Here is a 21,554-nt window from a genome sequence, read left to right as displayed (position 1 = left end):
TGAGCATTGAGGAAATGAATGTCAAAATCGAGACTTGTATAGAAAACAGTCTAGAGGAGAATACTGTGCTTGATTTACATATATACGCTTCTACTACCCAATTCAAAGCAGCACATAGCCTGAGGAAAGCCTAGTAAGCCATATTCCCAGGCTCTGGGAGTCAGTCAGTACGACAGAATGTTCCGGTACCGATACAGAGGTTTGCCCTTGCTACCAGCTAACAACAAACGTCCCCATAACTTTAGAGTCTCATTAGGTCATTACCTAACGTTTTCAGAGAAATGTTCCAGTGATGCGCAAGGACTGTTTCCAAGAAACCCTTTCAGTAATGTCAAATGAAACACGGTTGCCATGTTCTCAAAATATAAGATATTAATGTTCTAGAAACATTCCATGGGAACGTTGCAAGAACATTCCTGTGCATCTGTCGTCATGACGTCGCCTGATGGTCCCAAAGAAACGTCCCCCCCCCAAAAAAAAAATATTGTTTCATTACACATCACTCCTTGTTACTGTGGCAGAGCCCATCAAGGCTGTGATTGGTGAACCACTGAGCCATTCACAGCTCTTTGTTGGCAAGGTTATGGACACACAGAATGCTTTTAACAGTGTTTTCAATTTACATATTTGACACACATGACTACAATGCACATGTTCATTTATATACAGTAATTATTAGTCAACTGTAATTATGTTCTCCTCTGGGATTTGAACTCACAACGTCTTGGTTCACAGCATTCTTATTTTTCTGCTACACCATTATGTCTGTGTCAGGTTCTGACTATTCTCTCATCATTGATTTGATTGACTTATTTCCGCAATTTTAGGACTTTTTGTATAGTTGTCTAATGTTGGTGGGGGCATATAATTTTGAGTTAATGTTACTCCTGAATAAATAAATACATTCTTGAGTACTTTTACCAAAGTGCATTCCCCCTACTGCTTACACCTATCCAGTTATTTCAGATCTACACAAGTGCCCGGGAAGAAGTGGGGGTTTGTGTCTGGACAGGGCCTATACTGGCCTAATAAGCACACATCTTAGGGATAGCCCTTATTGGGACAGTGGTTAGGGCATTAGTCATCGGTGCTGGTGGTCTGGGTTTGAGACCTCCTCCATGGGAGTCATACTTTATTTTGCTAAGAATGCGAGAGCAGTATGTTAATGTCATTATTTGGCAATCTTTACAACACCCCTAACTTACCTAATTAAAATAAGTCCCTTGTCGAAAGATGAGAATGAGTAGGATTACCCTTTCAGCACAAACGATGACCACATTTCCACTACCGCTCATAAATGATCCGTTTTTATTTCATTCTACATAGCTGATCTGTCCATCCGTCTTCTTGAAATGCACTTTGAAGTAAATCTCGGCTGTGTTAAAAGTACACACTCATGATCATTGATCATAGTGCTTCAGGAGTGACATTAAAACTGGGTAAAATGATCCACCAACATTGGACAGAAAGACTTCAAATGGCTGAAAAAGTACATGCATTCCGTGTGTGGCCTTCTGTTCTCTTTCATGTCAACATAAAGCAGATAAAACTGCCTGAACATTTTCAGGGGGAAAAAAAGAAGAAGAAAAAAGTGAGTCAAACACCCCAAAGCCATACAGCATGAAGCAGGAAGACTTGGATAAACTACAGCCATGTGTAGAAGAAATGTAGAGTCACAGGCAGTACAGTACAACAGATACGAAAAGTGAGGTGGCACAAACTGAAGAAACAGTGTGCTACTTGGAAGCTTAACATAATCGTTTTCCCTCCCCTAAGAGTCTTCAAATGGAGTCGCAGGCTCTCTTTGAGGTGCTGTTTTAATGTTTTTTCACCCCCTCCAGACAAAGCACTGCAGATTATCATCAGGTTCACTATAACACCACGCTCCTCTCTGAGTCAATAGCCACATTGTCTGACTGGTGACCAGAGAGATAAGACAGGAACACCACACGCACACAGATAAATGGGCTGTAGTAATAATAATTGTTATTATGCAGTAAAACAACAGGCTGACTGACCCATCAAACAGAGAGAAAAAAACCCACAGCAGTTTCATAATGGACCTGGGAAATGAGGAACTGTGTTTACCTAAGGGCAATTTTAAATTAGCAGAAGAAATAAAATCAAATGTTACTTGTCACATGCTTTGTAAACAACAGGCTAACCGTGAAATGCTTAGGGCAGAGCTGTATGAAAGTAACACGGGGTGAAAGTAAGATGGCCATTTTCTCAGATAAAACAGAAGCCAGAACGACGTAGTAAAGTCAACACTTTCCTACGGTGGAGGACGAGCTCCCTGCAAAGAAACAGCCCAGTCTGACCATGTTTTGCAAAATTTGGTTTTGAGCGATGGACGTAAAAATAAAATAAAAAATGACCCGGAAGTGTTCTTCAGTTGTAAAGTTGTGTTTAGTCGTTCAAGGTTCCAAACGTATGCATTTTCTTATCCTATCTAGTGACTAAATGACAGCATAGGTTTAAAGTATCATGCTAGCTAGTCTTCGGTGTTAGCCTGGAAGAAGTTACAGGAGAGACAAAAGTAAGACCATGTAAACTGATGACCTGGAATAAAATAAAGTCAATGTTTAAGCACTGGCCACTGTATCTAGTTCATATTGCTTTTATGTTAGTGTAACGGATGTGAAACGGCTAGCTTAGTTAGCGGTGGTACGCGCTAAATAGCGTTTCAATCGGTGACGTCACTTGCTCTGAGACCTTGAAGTAGTGGTTCCCCTTGCTCTGCAAGGGCCGTGGCTTTTGTGGAGCGATGGGTAACGATGCTTTGTGGGTGACTGTTGTTGATGTGTGCAGAGGGCCCCTGGTTCGCGCCCGGGTATGGGTGAGGGGACGGTCTAAAGTTATACTGTTACATTCGCAAATATCAACAAAGGACGGAATGTTACAAAATTAAACATGACCTCATTAAAATGATGTCTTAATCAATCGACTTGGTGGATCAGATTCTCACAAGATTTTATCGACAGGTTAGTGGTTAAAAATATTTTTTTGATTCTGGGAGTCAATTACGTTATGTCAAGCCATGGAAATGTGGTAAGCAGGATGAGTTTGGCGTTGGGAAGAGAATAAAGACGTTTATTCTATCAAGATTGGTAGGGCTAAGCATGAATAGTCATTAAAATGGTGGAAAACATCTCCCACTACGTCCCCATTTAAAGTGAGATGAGAAAATGGTTTAATATAGTGTGATCCATTTTAGTTGGATTAATGTTGTAAGGCAAAATATTGTGGTTGAGCAACATTGCGATGTTGACGCATGGTTCATTTTCAAACATTTCAAACGTATAGCACTAATTATTCAAATAGACAGAAACATTCAATTATGGCTGATAGTACATGACTTGCCTAGTTAAATAAAAGTTGAAAAAAATAATAAAATGACATTTATTTTAAGCAAAGAGCATTACAAACTAGAAACATGAAGTTAAGGCCGCCCTAACGCAGGTACAAAAGTAAGATTGCGGTCGTTCTGTTCTCTGGTCTATCACCATATAATTTAAATGACATTTACTAATAACAGAGTTGTTTGTCCTAAAATAATGGTGTCTCAAGCTCTATCGATCTCTTGAGTAATTAGGAAAAAAACTAAAACTCTTACTTTAGTCCTGGTTCTCCCCTACTCATTCCTAACAATGCAGAAAGAAAATCAGAGAATGAATAACACGAGGAATGAATAGAGAATCAGTAGTGATATCTTGGCGTTATACAGTACACGGGTCAATCAGCCATAGTTAGTTAAATCTACTGTCTTTGAAAAAAAAAGGATAGTGTCATGGAGTCCACATAACACCAGGTGAGGATGACAGATTAAAGGAAAGCTGCCTGCAGGTAAGGGAGAGGACATACGGACATGCCTGGTGCCCAAATTGATGACGTATGTCGCGCAATGAGAGTCGAGTGTGGAAACAAATGGTCAGTCATCCTGACGAGCCCTTCCCAGCTAGCTAGTTTATATGCTGGGCTGGCTCGCTCGCACCAACAACAGCATGGCCCTGGTTAAAACTTGGAAAAGAAAGTTGTGTTCCTTTTGAAGGGCGAGGGAGAAGTAACTTGTAGTATTGGTCACCATCTGGATGTCACCGTGACATGCCAATTAGCTGAAGTAACAAGCCGGTGTTAATGACCAGTGCAACGGTGTTGGGAGGATCTTTGCTGACGTGAGTTGCATCCCACCGGGCTATTACATGTCGCAGGCGGTATCTAACGTGGCCAATTTGTTCATTTTTATTTAGAGTAGGATAGCAGCCTGCATGGGAAATATCGTGTAATATTGGTAGTAACCATCTGGATGTCACCGTGATACAGTCTACACTGCTCAATGGGGAGAGGTTGCGCTGCAAGCTGGGAACACAACACAGGGCACGGTGTCCTTCACTCCCGCTTGCCGCAGCAAGGAGAGGAAAGTAGCTAGGATAGTGTCGCCAATATCAGGCCCGAGAGACAGCTAAAGCACATTTATTGTAGGCTAGTGATTTGTACAACTAAGTCATTAACGTCTACATTTCCGTAAAATATAACAATTACTCTGATAGAAACGGAATGATTCTGAACACGCCAAAGAAATTCAAAAAAATGTCTAACAGAAGTTTCTAGCTACAATGACACACTGGCTAGCTGGGAAGGGCTCATCAGGACGACTGACTGAACCAAATCCGTTCGTCTCCCCTTGACTATCGCTGCGCGACATATGTCATCAATTTGGGCACCAGGCGTGTCAGCTAAATTCTGGACCTGATTGTGGCCCCCCCTTTCTCTCATAACTAACAACAAACAAAAGTATGGCCCTTCTCTTAATTGTGTTTAACAGCTTTCAGGCAAATTTCATGTCAAGAAGATTTAGTATTCTATGAGACGTTGGTTAATAACCAAGACCTGAGAAACAGATTAGGAAACAATGGAATAATCAGCACATTAAAAGAGTAGAGGAATGGAAGTTCCAGCGCCCAGTTTTACAGGGGACAAGGCTGTGAGCGCTCAGCCATGGTGGTGTGACTGCTGCCAGGGGAATCCAGAGGGAGAAACCTAAGTACGGGCCTGGGTGGGTGAGTGACTGGGTGGGTGGGGGTGGGGGTAGCGAAAGACAATACAATACAGTGCCTTGTCTGTGTGACCTGATATTTCTGTGATTTCAAAGGTCTCTGATTGAGTGTCTCTCTGGGGGTCTGGCATTTCAGACACCCTAGTGAAGGCAGACTGAGGGACGCAGGCCCTCTTTCATAGCCCCTGGAGAGGGTTCACAGGCTGGGTTACTCACACATTCACAGACGCTTTAGCTTTGGCTGAAAACCTCCTACTATGATACAGAGGTATAATAAAAAAAAAATGCTCCCACCAGTCCAGTATTTAATTCATGGTTAAACCTGGCACGTGAGACTGTGTGTGGACCCAAATATCCAAGACCTGACAGGTCTGGGTCCAAATTGTCTCTCAAACCCAGGTCAGGTCCTGTTTGATGGAAATCGGGTCTCGGGTCTATGTAACTACAGTTGATAGACCCGAATGGCCCTGACCACAGCTCTGCATATTTATTTTACGCTAATAAGGTGAATTTATTGAATTATAGAAGGCCTAGCCAACATATAAATACCTATGTGTAAACCAGAAGAGCAACTTGGCTGATTAACATTATTGAACATTATTTCACTCCTGTCCAATCGGGTCTGGTCTAAACCCGGACCTGTTAGGGTCGGGTCTAAGTCTGGTTGTCATCGAGTCCATGTCTGATTGTTCTCGGGTCCATTTCTGTCAGGTCCCGCTTTTAAAAAATTTAAAAAATAAAGTTCTGGTCTTTTCTGTTCTGGATCTGATTGTCCTCTGGTCTGTTTAGGTCCGGATCCAACTTCTTGGACCGGAGAAGAGCTCTAACGTGGTATCTAAAGAGAATGTTGAATCATTCCTTTAGTGTGGGACATAGTTTAAGTGGAGTAGGACTGAGATTGGGGCGGGCATTACCTGCTAACCGTGTGTCAAACTGCAGGGGCGTGTTGCGGCTTGCAGCAGCAACCAGTGAGAGAGCACATTGCTGCGTTTGTGACTCAGAGGACAGCAGCTGCAGTGCAATTCAAATGAGGGTTTTCCTGCGAGAAATGAGAGAACCACTTGACAAGGGAAACACTGCCGCTAGGAACTAAAGCTGAGAGACGGTGGACGGCCCTGGGCGTGTTCTGTTGGTCCCTGTTTACTGTACACTGTGAGGAATAGGGTTACTGTGTAATACTGTACCTCACTATACACCGTGTGAGCGAAATGTTTTGCTTCGGAAACCGTGTTTTCCCACTCCCTTGAGGACATGGGGAAACGAAACGAAGCAATAGTTTCAGGCTGCTGTATGAGACACGTTTGCGAAAGTGAAATGTGAAGAAAACAATTGTTACGCGCTGCGGCCGCTGTCAAGATGTTCCCAAACCAGCTGCGTGTTGCAGTGGTGTTACCGTGGTGTGCGCAGTGAGGTCCCCAGCTCATTGAGGGCTTTGATTTGGGCTCGCACGCCAAAGGCACATTCGACCACACCAACAGATGTGCCCCTGCATGTATGCTGCCCACATTAGGAAACACTTCCATGTGGCAAGCTATGACAAGACAAGGTGATACATTCTTTCACAGGCTCTGCAGTCTCCCACCATTCCACCACACACACACACACACACACACACACACACACACACACACACCTCCAAATGTCCTCTCCATCGAGTCATATTTACCTGTTGTTGGATCCAATTCGATCTCCTCTTTCTCTTTGCGCTCTCTCTCCTCTTTCCGTGCCCTTTTCCCCCCACTCTTTTTCCCTTTCCTCTCCTTCTTCCTGCCCTCCGACATGCTGTCAGTTGAAAGTGTAAATCCTCTCAGGAAAAAAAATAATCACTGCCAAAAACAGGTAGTCCTGTGAGGAGCGTGTTACGCTAGACTCTAAGCTTGTCAGAGCGTCTCCCCTCCTATATAGACTTGCACCAATCACCCACAGTAGGGAAACACCTACTCACAGCAAAGCAAAGAGAGAGAGAGAGAGAGAGAGAGAATGAAAGAGGGGGAGAGAAAAGTAAGGAGACCGCGCTAAGGAGAGAAAGGGGAGGGTAGTGAGAGAGACCTTAGGGGGTGAGCAGGGAGGCATTTCTCATTGCTGTATAGGCAATTAACTGTTCCCTGCCTAGAACTATCCGATAAACACAGCCTCTTCTAGGCCCTCATGCTGGAGCGGAGACCTGAGAGGTCCAATCCCAAATCAACCCCTTCCACTCTCGCCCCTCTGCCCTACACTTGCGTGTTCACACGCGTAGGGGCAATCTAGACCCTACGTTAGCCACTTCGACCATGCCAGCAACGTTGTCGGCTCCAGAGCGAAGTGGAATCACATAAGGCACCACATTATTGAGTTTGCGCAACAACAACAACAAAAAATATGCAGAGGCGTGCCTAATGATATGCCACGTGCATTTGTTTATGTCTGATTTCGTCATTTGACACGTGTATGAGATGGCATGTGGATTTGTTTATTTGAATGTCATGCTTGTTTTATTATTTAAAAGCGGAACATGAATTGCATCATTCAAATCACCGGTGTGTCCCGAACTTGATGGTTTTATTGATCCTCTCGCCACTGTCAGGAAGCGACCCACGAGTTTCGTCAGGAGCAAGGACAACAGAGGGCCCTCGGAGCGAGTTGATAGGGGTATGGGGGTGGTTTGGGATTCACAGAGACCGCAGAGGTGATGGCCCATATAGCAGGCCACCTGTAGCCTCCCCCAGCCCCAGATACCTCTAGCCTGGAGCATATCTGGTCTTTATGACTGACCCTTGCACCCCTGGAGAGGGGCCAGTTAACCCCTTCCCCATGCTGACCACCCATTGGGTCTGCCCCCTGTGCATGTTGGTTAGGGGGTCTCTACATGCTCCCCAAACTCACACAATGTGGTTCTGATTTAGGTAATAAACACTGAAACCTAACAAGAGGATATGCATTGAAAACAATGAAAACTAGAAACGTCACAATGCATGACATATGCATATGCTCCTTACACACAATCATCCATTTCCTCTCCACACGTCTCCCTCTCCCCTTTTCCCTCCTCTCTCTCTCTCTCGCATTCTCTGGCCCCTTTCTGCCTCTCCCTTTCTCCTCCCTGTGTCCTCCTACCCCTGCCGTGCTAGCAAGCCCCAGCATGTCTGTGGTTGCGTCTCTCTCTGCCGGCGCATCGTCATCACCAACCTGAGGAGCGAGCTCTGTCTCTCTCTCACAATCACACACATACACATGCAGTCTGTCTTACACATCCAGCAACACTGCACAGCACTCATAGAGTGTAAATTACTGCTGATATATTGATGTAATTAAATCCAATAGCCTGCCAAATAAACGTTTTCTGATCTCAGAAGCTTGAAGAACCACTCACACATGTCTGTCAGAGACAGACAGGTCGAGTGCCGAATGAGGTGAGCCCCTCCCCTCATTAAAAAGAGCCACTCGCCCGCCCTCGGTTCATTCTCGCGCAGGCCGGACTTCCGCACACTTTTGCGAGTAAGGGTATGCAGTGAGATATCTCACTCATGAGGAGAACGGGGATTAAAAAGACAGGGATTAAGTTCTCTTTCAATTATTCATTTCGATATCTCACATGAAGTATAGAGCCAACTCCCGTATCGCAGCGTGCAGGCACGAATGGTGAACTGCATGTAGCTCATTCACTCGTTTTGTAGTAAAGCGGTTTAAAAGGAGAGATGTTTCATCTTCATGATTTCCAGTGGCTCAAAAGGCACCTGTGAAATATGGGACTGTAGGCTTCGGAACTGGACGTACGCGACAGAGTATATTACAGGCCAAGATGGTGATTAGATGGACCTTAAAGAGATTCTCCGGTACCTCTGTATACTTTTTAGTCAGTAGATCTGTTATCTCACTCACGAGCCAAAAGTGGTCCGTGAACATTGCATAGTACGTCACATGCAGATATGTGCACGGTGCCATTTGCTCTCTCTCCCTCTGCTGTGTCCATTGAGCCTTTGGGCCCTCCTTGCAACCTCATAGGATAATGCTGGGTAGGCCTCTCGCCAGCTGTCACTCAATTGCGAGCGGCTGGATCTCATTGGCTAGAACTCGAATTGCTAGGGGACTGTAATTCTTCTCATAGATTATGTATGTCTGAACTACACATGGAAACATCCAGCCCAAAGCGGGAGGCTCAAAATGCTTTCTTTGTCGCCAGAGAACCGAAGCATATCTTTAACAGTGGGAAAGCCTTCCATCAGTCAATAAGGTCCTGTAGAAAACCTCTGATACAGAACATTGGTAAGGAATGATCTGTTTTTGGTCACACCACTTCTCAAAGACACACCACTTGTTTCCATATAGTGAATGTGTAGAAGGAGCCCCGGTGCTCAGTCTCAATGACTCCGAGCGGTAGGCCTGTCACATCCAGATTTAACTTCTCACGGGCCAGGCCCAGAGGGCCATGGTTCCTGAGTGAGGGTGGAAAATCTCTCTGGTCGCTTGGGTCACAGGAGATGCCAGGGCTCGTCATACAGCAGAAAAAAATGATCTCTGCTATCCGGAGCTTGCCTGGTCATCGAGGGGTTACCAAGATGAGGGATGAGCCTTCTTCCCTCACTCTGGCTAAAGTGGGGAGTACAGCTAGCGCAAAGAACCATGGGTAGTGTGTATTTTCTTGTGATGAAAGAGATCTACGGATGCTTGGCTGTTCTTCCAGATCTGTTTCACCACTTGGGGATGGAGTCTCCATTCCTTTTAAAGGGGATTCTCCCTGGATAATAAGTCTGCTCCTACGTTTAGTACTCCCGGGACATGCGTTGCGAGTAGGGACAGTATGTGTGCCCTGCTCCACTGAATAATCCTGATGGATAGTCTGTAAACACAAGGACCAAGTGCCACCCTGGTGGTTGATATAAGCCACCACAGTCGTATTGTCTGTTCTGGTCAAGTCGTGACAATTCCAACGGGAGGGTAGAAAGTGTTTCAGTGAAAGAAACACTGGCAGAAATTTGAGGTCATTTTATGTGAGCATTGCAGCTTTTATTGCATTCCCCTCGTCAACGGCGCCCCCAGCCCGTGAGTGGCATGTCTGTTATCACCACCTTCCTCTTGCCACTACCCCTAGGGGTGCCAGAAACAAAGATTGAGGGGCTCGTCCAGTGACGGAGAGCCAAAAGACATGCAGAGGATACCTTTATCTGACCATTGTGGTGATGCCGTGTAGACATACGTTGGGCAGACACCCAGTACTGGAATTTTCTCAACCTCAGTGGGGCAAGAGGTACTACTGAAATGGTGACTCTAGCGCCCCCTGTGGAAAGGGAGAGCCACTGTCGAAACGACCCAATGAGTTAATCTAAGAGTGTCGAATGGCGAGAGAGAATCCAGCATTATGCCTATTTATTCTCCCCCCCCCCCCCTGATTGATCTTGAACCCCAGCTTGGAGAGGGGGGGTTACAAGGGAAGCAATGTCTCTTACTGCTTGCTCCCAGGATGGGGGGCTAAGCAGGTAACTGTCTATGTAGGTGGAGACTCTCTCAGTGCCGTACGGGTATCATCCTTTCTCAGTCTAGGAGTCTCTTTTGACCGTAGCAAGGTGAGGTGTAACCGGTTAGTTTAGCCAACGAAACGAGTGAACGTTAAATGTATTACACAAGAGAGTAGGCTGGCAATTCCACCGTAGATGGGAGAGCCAGTAGCAGCCGGCATCCCAGCATCGTCGGGTGCCAGCAACAAGAGTGAGGGGGTTTGAGTACCTGCCTCAGTGGCCATAGTACATTGAAATCAGGAAGTCAAGGTTAGGCCGTGGTCAAGCCACTGTTACCCTTCCCACGTCCCTAATTAGTGGAATAAGTCCTGATAACCTAGTAGCGCCTGCTGCGAATTCGTCTTGACAGGCATGAGCTAGCTTATTTGGTGCCTCGTGGCCAGTGTTGGGAGTAACGCGTTTTGCAGAAACAAGTAATATAACAGTTCCTGTTACTCCAATTGGAACAGTATTACAATTACTGATCAAAGAAATTAGTTGTTACGTTTGCTATCATTCCCTTCCTATTACGGTTATAGATCAAAATGAATGATGATTATTCCCTCTGTTGAAGCAATGTAAAAAAATATGTAGTTATATATTTATATATTTTTAAATCCCCGCCCCAGATTCTAATTGTTTCCGTCTGTCAAGTTCTGACCTTAGTTCCTTTGTTTTGTCTTTGTTTGAGTGTGGTCAAGGCGTGAGTTGGGTGGGCAGTCTGTGTTTTTCTATGTTGGGGTTTTGAGTTTGGCTTAGTATGGTTCTCAATCAGAGGCAGCTGTCAATCGTTGTCTCTGATTGAGAATCATACTTAGGTAGCCTGGGTTTCACTTTTGGGTTGTGGGTGTTTGTTTCCGTTGCCACACGGTACTGTTTCGGTTTCGGTCGTTTCACGTTTATTGTTTTCTAGTGTTCAGTTTATGTCTTTAAAATAAACGTTATGGACACTTACCACGCTGCGCATTGGTCCTCATATCCTTCTCGCTACTCCTCCTCAGAAGAGGAGGAAGAATGACGTTACACCGTCCTCTCACCAAGTTCCTGTTTACACACGAACACACTACAACTAACTGCTTTAGTGAGGGCGATGAAACATGTGCTTTCTCAGTGTGCAAGTATTCCCATTACTTTGATTTGGTAGGACCAGTGTTGGGAAAAGCTACTCTGAAAATATAGTTTACCAAGATACCATTTATTATTTTACAATGGAAGAAGTTCAGCTACACTAAAGCGTCCTTTTAAAAACTATAGTTCACTGAACTTAAGTTACTTTGAAAAAATTGCTCACTGCATCCAAACTACTTAGTGAAAAATAACCGTATGGCGGTCTGAACTGTCATATACTTCAAATTGCACAAACTGATCACTTTGGGGTCAAATGTTAACAGAATGTGTATTTTAGCCTATTCAACACAACAGCTAGGTTTCAAGTGAGAATTATATGTATCATGTTTGAAGCCAAAAAAGAAAGGAAATTAGTGCACCCATATTTAATTCGATTTTTGCTAAACAAAGTAGTGTGTAGTTCCAGTAGTTAGATGGACTGCAACATGGCAAAAAGTCATGAACTACTGAAAACCTTATTTAAATATGAATCTAGTTCAACTACAACCAAGCTACTGCAGAATGTACTTAAATTACTAAATGATTTACATGTAGTTCATTACTCCACAACACTGGGTAATAGCCTAGCTAGTAAGCACAATGTTAGCTGGAGGAAGCTAGCACTTTGTTAGTTTTGCAATAAGCAGTGAATCTAGGGCAGTTGGTCGAGTCAATGTGTTATGGCGGGGCGTGGGCTGAGTTAACGAGAGAGAGCGCTAATAATTCTACCCTTTCCGGTGGTGAGCTACCCAGGTTCCCTAAGCCATGCAGCTAAGCTAGCCAAGTTTCAGTATCAAACCGTGTGACACGAGCTACCACAGGAGACAAAGGGAAGAAAAAACAGGAAAAAAACTAACTTACCCGAAGCGAAAACTATCCTTTCGATAGTCACACATCACATCAGATGAGAGCTGAAAAACCTGCGTACGGCGGCTGTGAATAACTGAACAGGAAAACAGATCAAGTCGTGCTGAGGAGAGCTTAGGTTATTTATAATAAGGGTTACATGGAGAGAGAAAAATCGGACATATCTGAAATGAAAATGGATGGCCCTCCATTCAGCCAAATATTTTGGATCTAAACCCTCCCTGAACACTTGAAAAACAACTAGTGACCCTCTATATCCAAAACAATCATTAAAACAAAGTGGATAGCAGAGAACATGTCTACCAATTTACCCTTACTTCTTGGATAGACCAGAGCCTTAGATATGCAGTTTTAGAAACTGTTCTTCGTCCTGTTATTACATACCAAAACGTGAGTTTTTTTTTTATAGCACACAGAGCTGCAGGCCAGAAGGTAATGAAACTGCCCCTGTTTGCAAATAACAACATCTGAGGCGTCATTAGGAATCTGAACATGGTACTTTCAAAAGTTAGGCCTACTTTTCCACCCCAGACAGTGAGCGTTTAAGCAACAACAACAACGACAAAATCTTGTAATGTACAGAAAGTTAATAGCTTAAATCAATTGATAGTGACATAATTAGATTACGTCCCTAGCAAAGTCAGCCTTTGAATGTCAAAGAAACAAAACAATGATATCCCATATGCATCGGAGTCACGTCTTTCCTGGGTATTTTACAGCTTGTTTCTAGCATAAAGCATCATGGACCAAAGCGCTGTTATAGATCGATTTATATTATGGCATCCATTATATTTATCTCCAACATCTTAAGCTAACAAGGGGTAGGCCTGTGCTTTTTTGACATTTTCTTGAAGAAGAGGTAGGTCTATGGCAGACCCTCTCATAACCCCTCAATTGGAGTCTTGCTTTTGAACTTAACAGACCTTCATTGGCCTGGAGGAAGACTATTTAGAAAGAGTGCATGGCGGATTGTTGGATTTACATACAAATGTGCCTACTTTCAGCACCATGAGCTGTTCATTTCCGATTGATTTCAAGTTTCAGCACCATGAGCTGTTCATTTCCGATTGATTTCAAGTTTCAGCACCATGAGCTGTTCATTTCCGATTGATTTCAAGTTTCAGCACCATGAGCTGTTCATTTCCGATTGATTTCAAGTTTCAGCACCATGAGCTGTTCATTTCCGATTGATTTCAAGTTTCAGCACCACAATGTAAATGACTCAAATCTGACTTATTGTGAGATCGGTAACTCTGATACATGCATAATGGGCATGGAAACATATTGTTTTGAATAAAACATCTATGATAGTAGTAGCAAGCTGTCAAAAGCAGAGCAGACCGGGCTCAGGGTTGGAATATCGAGTGTGGTGTGTAATGCAGCCTAGTTGTATTTACACCATCCCAGCTATCTGAGAAATATAACTTTGCTCTGGGCTTCTCCGAGCATACACTTCATAGCCTATAGCGGGTAGATCATTTGATTGACACCACACTAAATAGCCTATAGGTGCAATTGATATTGTGTGCCCAGCGGAGAATCAGAGGTGACGGGCGGCATCGGGCACACACCGATATATATATATATATAGCCTGATAAGCAACTCATTTTAACATTTACATTTAAGTCATTTAGCAGACGCTCTTATCCAGAGCGACTTACAAATTTAAAAAACTATTGTAATGTCATCAATTACAAATTACGTGACCCTCCCCTGGACTAGATTAAAAAAAAAACGAAACAATCCCCTTGACTGAAATTAAAAAAGCATGACCCTCCCCCATTTTCCTCCAGGTATCCATTCTGTAAATGTCGATCTGTCCCTTAGAGTAGTACTTTTCGTGAAGAACATAGGTGAGAATGATCAGATGGTGGGTGAGTGGCTCCTTATAATGAGGGGAGGGGATCACCTCATTCGCCACTGGTCCTGTCTCTCTCCGATAGACGTGTGATTGGTTCTTCAAGCTTCTAACGAACGCAAGCTATCGAAACAAATAATCGAAAGAGAACCACCCATTACTAAGCGAGCTTTTTGTCATGTAATGATTTGCTTGATATTGCACATGCTTGTGAATTGTTGCATTAATCAAGAGTGTTATATGGTAGTTGCCCAGCCCGGCGGTGCTTAGCCTACTGGGCTACTGTGACATTTACGGTACATTTGAGCTGGGAAACCACCTTTACAATCAATACATTACTCTGGTCTGTGGAAGTATTGTACATTGAAAACGTTAGGGCTACCCTGTAACCAACAGACTAGAACATCCAATGAAACTGGCCTAAATTAAACTCAGCATGACTCATCTTCTGGTTTGGCATCAGGGGGCGTTCGTCATGTCCCAACAAGTCAGCCCGCTCACCGCAAATCTCAACTCAGGGAACTTCAAACACCAAATAGAGCCCAGGTGCCCAATGCCAACTTGGTCCAGTCCCTCTTTCTCTCTTTACCCCACACTTAACATCGCTCCCTCTGTTTACATCTCCCTCTTCTCCTCCTCTCTTACAGTTTCTACATGGTGATCTAATCTGTCAGCGGGGATGACAGAGCAAGCAGGACTTGAAGGGCTTCGGTGTGTCACGAATCAACCCCTTCCCTCTTCCTCCTCACCCCCTCTCCCCTCCTACTCCCCCCCCCTCCCTCCTCCCCCTTCCTCCCCCTCTGTTGAGCAAGATGAGACTCGTTACCGTGCCTCTGCTGTCCTCTCTGGCACTAGTGTCTGTGTGTATGTGTATCTGTGTGTGTGCGTCACAGAGTGTCAGTGTATAATGTAACAATACTAATGTAACAGTAATGCAGGTACATGAGAAGGAAGTACCTGATAGTAAAATGACTCAGGCAAGGGGGTGGGTTTAATTAAACAATCTCAGTGTTGTAAGTGCAGTGTGTTCTTTGAGAAGGACATGTCTCAGCCATCTTGATAAAAATAGAAGGAAAACAAATATGCTACGGGACTAAAAATGTCACTGTTTTCCTCCCCACTGTGTTTCTGCCATGACATGAAAATCCTGTGTTGTGAAATTGAAGGAGAGGAAGAATAACATGTGTGTACATTGATGAGCTCTCTGCACATGGCCCCCAACCTTTTCCTCTCTGCTCCCCATGAACTCTTGTTTTCAGGCAGGGCCACCACCAAGCAAATGGATGGAAGATTAAATAAGGGATAAGAGCAGTCCATCCTGCCTAAAATGGCTGCACTTATCCATGTGTGTGGGCATGTGCCTGGGAGTGTGTACTAGCCTGGGGATGTTGTGGGTGTAGCAACCTCACTTTGAGGGCGCCTACTCTTCATCCTGTTTACAAACAAGAAAACGCGGCTATGTTTGACAGTGGAGGCTGGTGGGAGGAGCTATAGGAGGACGGCTCATTGTAATGGCTGGAATGGCACAAAAAGGAACGGAGTCAAAGATGTGGTTTCCATATGTTTGATGTGTTTAATACAGTTCCATTGATTCCATTCCAGCCAATACCATGAACCCATCCTCCTATAGCTCCTCCCACCAGCCACCACTGATGTATGATCACATTCACACGCGCACACCTGCAGACTACTATAGAGAGACCTGCAGTATTAAATCTTTATCTGAGACTCTACAGACACAGATACAAACACAGGAGGCAGATGGTTACAGTCCAAGATGTTTAATAACAATCCAAAAAGGAGTAGGCAAGAGATTGGTCGTGGACAGGCAAAAGGTCAAAAACCTGTTCAGAGTTCCAGAGGTACCGAATGGCAGGCAGGCTCGAGGTCAGGGCAGTCAGAATGGTCAGGCAGGCGGGAATGGAATCCAGAAAAACAGGCAAAGGTCAAAATCGGGAGGACTAGTAAAAGAGAATAGAAAAGCAAGTGCACGGGACACCATGCTGGTTGACTTGAACATACAAGACAAACTGGCACAGAGAGACAGGAAAAATACACTAGAGAAAATAAGCGACACCTGGAGGGGGTGGATACAATCACAAGGACAGGTGAAACAGATCAGGGCGGGACAAATCAGTTCATGTCAGTCCAGCTCACAAAGACAGAGACCCAGTCACTGACTGATCCTGGATCTACTAAGTAGAAAGGAAAGAAAGACAGATACTATATGTTGCTAAGTTTATCTGTCTTGCACACACACACTAGCCTTTTGGGAACCTAAGTGAGATTTTGATCCATTAAGCCTGGCTTGCAGTCGGCCTTCCAATTCATCCCAAATGTGTTTGATGGGGTTGAGGTCAGGGCTCTGTGCAGGCCAGTCACCTTCTTCCACACCGATCTCAGCAAACCATTTCTGTATGGATCACGCTTTGTGCACGGGGGCATTGTCATGATGAAACAGGAAAGGGCCTTCCCAAAACTGTTGCCACAATGTTGGAAGCACAGAATCATCTATAATGTCATTATATGCTGTAGTGTTGAGATTTCTCTTCACTGGGGCCTAGCCTGAACTGTGAAAAACAACCCCAGACCATTGTTCCTACTCCACCAAACGTTACAGTTAGCACTATGCATTCGGGCAGGTAGCGTTCTCCTGGCATCTGCCAAACTCAGATTTGTCCGTCAGACTGCCAGATGGTGAAGCATGATTCATCACTCCAGAGAACACATTTCCACTGCTCCAGAGTCTAATGGCGGCAAGCTTTACACCACTCCAGCCGACGCTTGGCATTGCGCTTGGTGATCTTAGGCCTGTGTGCCGCTGCTCTGTCATGGAAACCCATTTCATAAAGCTCCCGACGAACAGTTCTTGTGCTGACGTTGCTTCCAGAGGCAGTTTAGAACTGGGGAGTGAGTGTTGCAACCAAAGACAGACGATTATTACTCACTATACGCTTCAGCACTCGGCGGTCACATTCTGTGTGGCTTACCACTACATGGTTCGGGTCTCCGTTTTGACTTGGTGGGAGATCTGTTGACGTGCCCTTGGGCACCCTGGTTGCTCCTGTGGGTTGCTCTGGATGGAAGTCTGTTAGATTGTAATGTAATTGAAATGTTGAGCCTTTGTTTCTCCTAGACGTTTCCACTTCACAATAACAGCACTTACAGTTGACCAGAGCAGCTCTTGCAGGGCAGAAATTTGACAAACGGACTTGTTGGAAAGGTGGCATCCTATGATGGTGCCACATTGAAAGTCACTTCAATAGGACCATTCTGTTGCCAATGTCTGTCTATGGAGATCGCATGGCTGCGTGCTCTATATTTTATACACCTGTCAGCAACAGGTGGCTGAAATAGCCGAATCCACTAATTTGAAGGGGTGTCCACATACTTTGTATATATAGTGTATGTAATGGGATGTATAGACATTATGAACAGTATGTGGATAGAATATATTGTCTATCTGAAGAATATGTAGGATATAATAGTATATCTACAGCAATAGTTGAATAGGATGGCCTTGACTAGAGTACAGTATATACATATGAAAAAAGTAAACAGTATGTAAACATTATTAAAGTGACCAGTGTTCCATGTCTGTGTACATAGGACAGCAGCCTCTAAGGTGAAGGGTTGAATAACCGAGTGGTAGCCAGCTAGTGACCATGACTTAAGTTCAGAGCAGGGTACTGGGTGGAGGCTGGGTAGTAATGCCTATTTAACAGTCTGATGACCATGAGATAGAAGCTGTTTTTCAGTCACTCGATCCCAGCTTTGATGCACCTGTTTTGACCTTTCCTTCTGGATGATGGCTCGGGTGGCTGAGGTCCTTGATGATCTTCTTGGCCTTCCTGTGACACCAGGCACTGTAGATGTCCTGGAGGGCAGGCAGTGTGCCTCTGTTGATGCGTTGGGCAGTTGCCGTACCAGCCCGACAGGATGCTCTCACAAACTTTTACAGATGCACAATTGAGAGTCTTGGGGGCCAAGCCAAATTTCTTCAGCCTCCTGAGGTTGAAGAGACGCTGTTATGCCTGTGTGGGTGGACCATTTCAGATTGTCAGTGATGTGTATGCTGAATAACTTTAAGCTATTAAATTTCTCCACTTCGGCCGTGTCGATGTGAATGGGGGCGTGCTCCCTCTGCTTGTCTTCTGAAGTCCACGATCATATTTTGTTGACGTTGAGGGAGAGGTTATTTTCCTGGCACCACTCTGCCAGGGCCCTCAACTCCCTGTAGGCTGTCTCGTCATTGTTGGTAATCAGGCCTACCACTTTTATGTCGTCTGAAAAGTTGATGATCGAGTTGGAGGCTGTACTCCCTGTCCATGCAGTCATAGGTGAACAGCGAGTACAGGAGGGAGCTTAGCACGTACCCTTGTTGGGCCCATGTTTTGAGGACAAGTGTAGTGGAGGTGCTGTTTCCTACCGTTTAGCACCTGGTGGCAGCCAGTCAGGAAGTCCAGGACCCAGTTGTACAGGATGGGGTTCAGACCCAGGGCCCCAAGCTTCATGATGACCTTGGAGGGTACCATGGTGTTGAAGGCTGAGCTGTAGTCAATGAACAGCATTCTTACATAGGTATTCCTCTTGTCCAGGTGGGATAGGGCAGTGCGATGGCGATTGGATCATCCGTGGATATATTGGGGCTATATGCAAATTGCAGTGGGTCTAGGGTATCAGGTAAGGTGAAGGTGATATGATCCTTAACTAGCCTCTCCAATTACTTCATGATGACATACATTATTGATACAGGGCAATAGTCATTTAGTTAATTTACCTTTGCTTTCTTGGGTACAGGAACAAGGGTGAACATGCAGACTGGGATAGGGAGAGATTGAATATGTCCATAACATTCTGATTGGTCAGACCAGCATTGAATAGACCTTAGCACGAGTACTCCCTGTTTGAGTTTCTGCCTATAGGAAGGGAGGAGCAGAATGGAGTCGTGATCTGATTTGCCAAAGTGAGTAACAATGGTCAAGAGTTTTTGAAGTGTCACTACTACAGGCAATGTGTTGACAGAACTTCGGTAGTGTTTTTTCCCCCTTTTTTCAAGTCTCCAGCTACAATAAATGCATCCTCAGTTTCCAGTTTGCACAAAGCCCAGTGTAGTTCCTTGTGAGCCGTCATGGTATCGGCTTGAGGGGGAATATACACGGTTGTGACGATGACCAAAGAGAATTCTCTCGGGATGTAATGCGGTCGATATTTGATTGAGAGGTATTCTAGGTCGGGTGAACAAAATAACTTGAGTTCCTGTACGTTACCGCAATGAGTCATTAATCATGTAAACTGAAGCTGCATTTATACCTCCACCTTTCTTCTTCCAGAAGGGTTCTTTATTCCTATCTGCGCGATGTACTGAGAACCAAGTTGGGTGTATGGACGGGGACAGTATATCTGGAGAGAGATATGATTCCGTGTAACAGAATGTTACAGTCCCTGATGTTTCTCTGGAAGGAGATCCTCGCCCTGAGCTTGTCTACTTTATTGTCCAGGGACTGAACATTAGTGAGTAATATACTCGGAAGCGGTAGATGGTGTGCACGCATACCTCCCGAGTCAGACAAAAAGTAAACTCCAAATAGCTCTCCTTTCCTGGTGGCGTCTTAGATAAGTTCAATCACCTTGGTGGGGTACGAACAAAATATCCAATTCAGGAAAGTCGTATTTCTGGTCGAAATGCTGGTGAGTTACCGCCGCCGTGAAATCTGAAAGTTATTTCTGGCTGTATGTAATGATGTAAGAAATGTTCTGAGCTGATAACGTGAGAAATAACACACACACACACACAAAAAAAAATACTGCAAAGTTGCTTAGGAGCCAGAAACTGAGTGGCCGTGTCTATCGGCGTCATCTTACTAATCTAAAGATTGTTAGCTGACATGGCTAATTGAGTGACTGTCAGTGAGTGACATAAGAGAAACATTGCCGATGCACAACCAAGTTTGGGGGCCAGTTAGAGCTCTAAGTGACCTCTTATGTTGCTTATGCCTGGAACCGGCCCTGCAGCAGGGATAGGTGTACCATATTACGCATTTGATCGCAAAAAAATAAATACTACTTTTACATTACTGTGTAGTTTACCAATAATGGTCTGATGGTGAAGTGGACATACTTGGTATTCATATCCAGAAAGAAGGAAACGATCTCACCAAAATACATTTTAATAGAAAATTTGCTAAAATAGATAAGATCTTGCTTCCATGGAAAGGTAAATCCATGTCTATTTCTGTAACAAACACCCTGATTAATTGCCTGCACCGAACTTGTTTTTTAAAAGTATACAAGCAAAAGATATTCACTTTATTTGGAATGGAAAGCCAGACAAAATTAAACGGGCCTATTTATATAACGAATATGAATTCAGAGGGCTGAAATTAATAAATATTAAAGCATTGAACCTCTCAATAAAGTCTTCAGTCATACAGAATGTGTACTTAAATCCAAACGGGTTTTTACAGCAGGTTAGTAATGGCTCTCCCCATGTTCAAAAATGGCCTTTTTCCCTTTATTCAGATTAAAACGTCTCACTTTCGGTTATTTGAAAATGAAAAAATCTCCGGAATATCGCTATTTTTGAAATAAACTATGGAAAGCTGGTAGCAATTTCAGTTTAATCCACCAGAAAACACACATATTACAACACATTTTATGGTTCAAATGTAATTTAAAACATTAAAAAAATATTTTTTTAAATGTCATATTTGTTAGTAATATCATAAATACGACTGGTGGAGTTAGGTCACACACGCAGTTTACAAAAATACAGTGCATTCGGAAAGTTTTCAGACCCCTTTACTTTTTCCACATTTTGTTACGTTACAGCCTAATTCTAAAGTTTATTAAATATGTTTTTCCCCTTCGTCAATATACACACAATACCCCATAATGACAAATCAAAAACAGGTTTTTAGAAATGTGTGCAAATGTATAAAAATTGTAAACTGAAATATCACATTGACTTAACTATTCAGACCCTTTACTCAGTACTTTGTTGAAGCACCTTTGGCAGCGATTACAGCCTGGAGTCTTCTTAGGTATGACGCTACAAGCTTGGAACACCTGTATTTGGGGAGTTTCTCCCATTCTTCTCAGCAGATCGCTGCACTGCTATTTTCTCTCCAGAGATGTTCAATCGGGTTCAAGTTCTGAGTCCGGCTGGGACACTCAAGGACATTCAGAGAC

The 21,554-nt window shown here is 44.1% G+C and overlaps 1 protein-coding gene across 3 annotated transcripts in view; it reads right to left on the bottom strand.

Annotated features, from left to right (window-relative positions):
• LOC118390492 (pro-neuregulin-2, membrane-bound isoform-like) overlaps positions 1-21,554 on the bottom strand; it is a 108,533-nt gene that overhangs the window by 59,572 nt on the left and 27,407 nt on the right. The window contains exon 1 of one of the 3 annotated variants that reach the window (XM_035781116.2): positions 6,723-7,166. The exons of the other annotated variants lie outside the window; for them this stretch is intronic. Within the exon in view, the coding sequence (XP_035637009.1) occupies positions 6,723-6,837 (115 nt within the window). The 5' untranslated portion in view covers positions 6,838-7,166. Of the gene's footprint in view, positions 1-6,722; positions 7,167-21,554 lie in introns of those variants that run through there. 3 annotated transcript variants of the gene reach the window in all.

The sequence above is a fragment of the Oncorhynchus keta genome, chromosome 11, assembly GCF_023373465.1.
Source record: "Oncorhynchus keta strain PuntledgeMale-10-30-2019 chromosome 11, Oket_V2, whole genome shotgun sequence".
Lineage (NCBI taxonomy): Eukaryota > Metazoa > Chordata > Actinopteri > Salmoniformes > Salmonidae > Oncorhynchus > Oncorhynchus keta.
Note: the sequence above shows the minus strand (reverse complement) of the source record. Positions and strands in the feature narration are given on the sequence as shown.